Here is a 6360-nt window from a genome sequence, read left to right on the forward strand (position 1 = left end):
TGTAGGCCTCTAGAGGAAGGGGGGCTAGGCGTTCGGCTTCTTGAGGATGTGGGCCTCTCCCTCAGATTGAAAGGGCTTTGGAAGGTATTATCAGGGCACTCGTTGTGGGGCGACTTTTTCAGGGCCAAGTACTTCAAAAATATTCATGAGTCTTTGACTGGCCTTGTTGGGAGTGGTTCTAAATCATGGCGCAAGACTTTGGGGTTCAAGGGGTTCGTGATGGAGAGATCAAGATGGCTACTTGGGGCTGGCAATATCTCCTTCTTGCTAGATAATTGGGTGGGAGTTGGCCCATTGATTGACTTTGTGGATAATGGGCTTCTGGTGAATCTGAATCTGTGTGTCAAGGATGCGGTCGATGAGATGGGGAATTGGAGGGAGGACATATTAGACCTTATTGATTCCGAGGTGGTAAAGGACAGCATCACTCACGGGAATTTTGTGCTTTCAGACAGAGATGATGTTCTGGTCTGGACTCCGGCGAGTGATGGCCGATTCTCTTCTAGATCGGCTTGGAACGAGGTTCGGCACAGGGCGCCTGGAATGGCCTTTGCAAAATGGATTTGGAACCAAACGGTGCCCCTGAAAGTAGCCTTTTTCTCGTGGCAGCTGTTGATGGGCAGGATCCCCACTGATGATTCTCTAATGGCCCTAGGCATCCCTTTGCCCTCTAGGTGCAATTGTTGTGGACAGCCACAGAGGGAAACGACAAATCACTGCTTGGGCAGCGGCACGGCTTCTAAGGTTTGGGAATATTTTTCATAGCTTCTTGACATACCCTTTCTGCCCTCTCAGGATGTCAGAAGCTAGATGGTGCTTTGGCAAGAGTCAGGGAGCTGCAAAAATCTTAGCGATTACATCATTGGAATCATGCTTAGTTTGATTGTTTGGGAGCTCTGGAAAGAGAGGAACAACAGAAGGCATGGGGAGAGGTGTCGTAGTGCTTCTACCATTATTGAGCACATCAAAGGTTGGGTTTGTGAATTTCAAATGCCCACCAAGCTAGGCAGGTTGGAGTCCCCTAGGAATACTTTGATCCTACAATGCTTTGGAATGAAGGCCCCAGCTGCAAAGCTGAAACAGCCTCTTCCTATCTATTGGTGTCCCCCTTTCCATTCCGTTAAGCTTAATGTGGATGGAGCCAACAAGGGGAACCCCGGACTTGGTGGTGGGGGAGGGGTGATCAGGAATCAGAACGGAGTGGTGCTGGCAGCCTTTGCAAATTTCTATGGGGAATGCACTAACTCCATAGCTGAACTCAGGGCGCTCAGGGATGGCTTGAGTCTTTGCAAGGAGCTTGGCCTAACGGAGGTGATAGTAAACTCAGATTCGGCGACCACGGTCAGTATGGTCATTCTACAGAGATGTAACTTATGGAAGGGATGGTACTGGTTCCGAGAGGTCTTGGGACTTATCTCTCTGATGCAGGCTAATGTATCTTTTGCATTTCGGGAAAGCTACAGAGCGGCGGATTGGCTGGCTAACCACGCTTGTGATACGGAATCGTCTTTCACTTTCCACCGGGGCAGTCTGCCTGGGGGAGGCTTTTTTGGTATTATTAGGGAAGACAAGGCAGGAATGCCGGTCTTCAGGGTCTAGCAGTGCTTGCTTGTAAGGGGAATTTCCCTAAGAGAGTCTTTGAGCGATTTTGAGAACGGGTGTGGGGTAAGGCGGCATGTCCCCCCCTTGTATTCTTTATTCTTTGATTCTTTGATTCTTTGGTTATAAATAAAAGTCTAGGGGCTTACCCGGGTCCCAGGTAATATTCGGGCTAAAAAAAAAGAGAATTAACTTTTCCCGAAAGTGATTTTTTGCAAAAAAAAAAAAAAAAACATGATAAATACCCAATGGTTGATGATGAAAATTTTTTTATGTCACAACGAAGGCCGATCTACGACCTTACAGTGTCAGAAAATGTTTCTGTATTTATATATATATATATGATTATATATTTTTTCTGGTTTCAAAAATGGATTTTGCTACAACAAAAATGTGAAAAATTTGGGTAAATATAAACTGGATGGGGCTCAATTATATATATTACACCGTTGGGAGATCTACCACCTCACAGAGTTGGAATTTTGTTTCCGGCCAATAAATTTTTCACAAAATTTAAAATTATAAAAAAATAAGGAAAATAAGGAAAAATATTCTGTTTTCATTGGAAAATTATGGAAGTAATTCCAGCGTGTTTCAAAGCGCATATAAGGCTTATTATATTGTAACATATTTGCTTTTGTTATCAAATTTTTTTTTTTTTTGCAAAACTATTATGAAAATTTATTTTTTAGTTAAGAGAAAATATAAGGGTTAAGGGAAAAATAATAAGTAGCTAGATAGTTGTTTCAGTGGTCTCAATTGATTTGCCTCTTGTTTTCTTCATGCAACACAACATGGTGATGAAATAATGGCTGCAGAAGGAGATGACAAGAAGGGAGAAATAGCATGGAAGCATGGAGTGCTAATTGATGGTAACTAGAGAAAAACAAAGTGTAATTATTGTGGAGAGCAGATCATGGGAGGTGGGGCCACAAGGTTGAAACAATATGTGGTTGGAATGCCAAAGATGTGGCCACATGCCCTATGGTTATTGTGGAGATGTCTAGAGCTATAGTTGCACACATGAGGGGAGGAGCTCGGATTTAGGCAGAAAAGAAGGCGGCGAGGGTGGAATTTGAGGAGGCAGTTCTAATCACCCAGCCAAGACAGAGGATGATGACCCTATCTATGTTCCTGATGATGTGTAGACAGAGGCAGAGGCTAGGGATTTTTGGCAGGCACAGGTGAGGAGTGAAGCCAAGTTTTTAGAAGCAGGATAGACACAGACAATCTAGGGGAGGAGCCGGTTCATCCAGGGTAGGTGGTAGTGGTAGTGGTAGTTGATCTGCACAGACACAGTAACATGGGAGGAAGCAAGCTCAGTTGCCCCTGAGGAGATCATAGAGTATAAGGCCAGCTCCACCTCCAGTACCACCATGACAAGACCCCGTAGTAGAGTAGGATCCTGGTATCTACAGGAAAAAGGCCACAAGCAGGCTATACTAAAGCACGTGTGGAGTGATGTGAAGGGGATGGTTGGGGATGTTGTGTCTAATTGGTTATCCTATAGCTTCCTAGTTCAAGCCACTATGGGGCCCTATTATCAGATTACGCTAGATACGGTGGCTGAGGCTGGACCAAGGGTCAAGGGGCCCATTGCACACGAGATGATAAATGTCTGCTTGCCCTGGCAGAAACAGGAGCTTCAAGAGTATATAGATGGCCTGAAGGGGATGTGGAAGAGTTGTGGGGTGAAGATCCTGTGCGATGGTTGGATTGGGCCCATGTGAAAGTCCCTTAACTTTGTGATCTACTGTGATAGGATGACAATATTCCTGAAATCTATGGATGCATCCAAGGAGAAAAAGGATGCAAAATACATTTATAGCTTGCTGAAGGATGTGGGTGTGGAGAACGTTGTCCATGTTGTGACAAACAACAGAAGCAACTTCAAGAAGGAGGTGAAAAGTTGATGCATAACTGTAGGTACTGGCTCTTGTAGACCCCTTGTGCAGCCCATTGCATTGACCTCATTTTGAAGGACATGGGGAAGATAAAATTAGTGCAGAGTGTGGTTGAGAGAGTGAGACAGGTGAGCACCTTTATCTACAACCATGGGTTTGCGCTGAACCTTCTAAGGAAGAAGTGTGGTGGAGACTTGGTTAGGCCCCGCATCACTAGATTCTCCATAAACTACATTGTACTGAAGAGCTTTGAGGCGAAGAAGGTCAGCCTCAAATCTATGTTCACATCTGAGGAGTGGTTTAGGTGGAGGGAGTCAGGTTCCCCTAGTGGTAGATCAGCACAGGCTACCATTTTGTATGATGAGTTTGGCACCAGCTGAATATTCACTTACCATGTATTGTTGGTAGTTGGATCTTGGGTCTTACCATGTATCACCGCATTTAGCATGTACTTTGACTATTTCATAATTAATGAATATTATGTTTATCATTCATGGTGCATAATTTACTTGTTTTACTTGCCTTTTTCTGTCTTCTAGTACTAAAACAATTTGTAGAATAGACAATATTACACAAGATATACAATAGGGTTTGGCGAACACTGCCAACCAATGGAGCAAATCCAAACCACCACTTTTGTGTGACTTTTTTTTCAATATGAAGGCTTATATATGTTTATATAAGCCAAAATAAGGTTTCTCTGAAGTATCAGAACATAATATGGCCGTTTGCCCACCGAAATGGCCAACTGAAACAGTCTGCCAAAAAGTGCACTGTTTCGGTGAGATTTTGCCAATTTTGGTGCATTTTGGTCTAACCGAAATGGCTAGGATCCATGTAGCCAACCCCATTTAGTTGGGATAAGGCTGAGAGCTCTGACCGAAATGGCCTACCGAAATGAGTTTTAGAACTACGGATGGAAGAAATGAATCCAGCTGAATGATGGCGGTGATGCCCTTCATTTGTGGCACCGCTGTGATGGACCAAGACCCATTCAAATTTTTTTTTTTTTTCTGGAAAATAAAATCCAAAATATTTATTGGAATTTTTTTCCACATTGTAGTAATTTTTGGTAAAATAATTTTTCATTTTCTTTTTCTTTTGTTTTTGTTTCTTTGTTCTTGTACAATTTCTTTCTGGTTTAATTCAATTTTGGTAAGGTACATTCCATGAAAGAAATTGAACCTAAAGCAAAATGATTCGTTGAAAAGAGATACAGTAAATTGACTTGCATGGTTTCCATTTGAACTTCAGCTTGTCCAGATGTTATTGAGCTGTGATGATGCCCACAGCATCACATGGCCAACTGCTTGAGATTTTAGTTCTTGGAGTCATTTATACTTAAACCATTTTGAATTTAATTACTCTTTTGGAAACTCTATGTCCTTGATGACTAAACAATTTCTCACTTTGTGTACATTTTTGAGGTGAATGAAACTTATAACTGCTGGTATACACCTGGTGTATCCAAAGTGGACATATATTCTGATGGTCTCTTCAATTGCCAAGCAAAAGATCCATCTCTGGTTGAGATGATTTGGAGATTTTCTGTTCTGTAAGTACTTCAAATGTTACTTACCCAGTTTTAGACTGTGATCATTATTATGTAAATCATTTTAACGTGAGTTCATGCAGATCAATTTATTGAAAAATCTGATCTTGTTCATTATGCATTACTAGGAATTATGGCAAGGAAAATTGACCTAAGAAAGTCTCCAGTGTGCACTATAATAAAAATGATTGTATTGTGGGTCCTTGCTGGACACCTTGTGTGCCACTTAAATATTGAAGAAGTGGGATGCTGTCTCCTTCCTCTTTGCAAATTTATTATTACTATCCCTTAAAATGTGATGAAACACATTTTGAGTTAGTCATAGTCATAGTTATCAAGGCGACGCCATGGCGTCCAGTCTCCTTGGTCGCCTTGGGTGCCTAGGCGGGCGCCTTGCCGCCATGGCGGTGTCGCCTTGATTTTTAACCGTCTAAAACGCCATGGTCGCCTTCCTACCTTAATAACTATGGTCATAGTAAGTTCAATTTATATGCACAAAAGGCATTATCTTAATGTTGACCTTTTTCCATATTGCTAAAGAAAATTATACTCAGCCTTATCCCAACTAAATGTTGTCCGATACATGCATCCTTTTTCTCCTATCAGCTCTTTTCAAAGCCATACTTGCTACTAGTCCTAAGTTATGCATGTATTTCCTCACCACTTCTCGTATAGTCATTTCAGGCCTTCTTTTAGTTCCTTCCATCGGAATCAAATCATCCCTCCGTTTTGGAGCATTCAAAGGCCTCCGTTGTGCATGTCCATGCCACCTTAAATGACTGCTCGCAGCTTATCATATATCGGAGCTACTCCTAAATTTGTTTTAATTTGTTCATTCCGTGTATTGTCTTTTCTAATTTTACCACCCATCTATCTCAACATCTTCATTTTAGTTACAATAATTTTGTTTATATGTGATTTCTTTACTACTTAACATTCAGCTCCATACATCATTACCGGTCGTATAACTGTCCTATAAAATTTTCGTTTGAGTTTTAAAGGAATACGTCGATCACATAACACTCTAGACGCACCCCTCCACTTCATCCACCCTACATATCAATAGTGCTAAAGAATGAGAGCAAATATCTCCTTAATGTAATGCTTTTTGTAGTCTCCTTGGACTATAACTGTGTCTATCCTTCTTTTTTTTTTTTTGGGTCATGCATCTCCAACAAAGGGATTGGGGACTGGATCATGATGATTTGTTGTTCCAATGCTTTGCCCCCCCTCCCTTTACAACCTTTTATAAAAGACTCAAAAATAGTCTCTTACACTAAGAAAGAAAGGCCTAACCTAATCCTT

The 6360-nt window shown here is 41.7% G+C and overlaps 1 protein-coding gene across 1 annotated transcript in view; it reads left to right on the forward strand.

Moving 5' to 3' along the window:
- The window catches only part of LOC122646496, a 61193-nt gene that overhangs the window by 31583 nt on the left and 23250 nt on the right, over positions 1-6360 (forward strand). Inside the window, exon 4 of the mRNA XM_043840067.1 lies at positions 4931-5058. Coding sequence (XP_043696002.1) covers positions 4931-5058 — 128 coding nt within the window. The remainder of the gene's footprint in view (positions 1-4930; positions 5059-6360) is intronic.

The sequence above is a fragment of the Telopea speciosissima genome, chromosome 11 (genome assembly GCF_018873765.1).
Source record: "Telopea speciosissima isolate NSW1024214 ecotype Mountain lineage chromosome 11, Tspe_v1, whole genome shotgun sequence".
Lineage (NCBI taxonomy): Eukaryota > Viridiplantae > Streptophyta > Magnoliopsida > Proteales > Proteaceae > Telopea > Telopea speciosissima.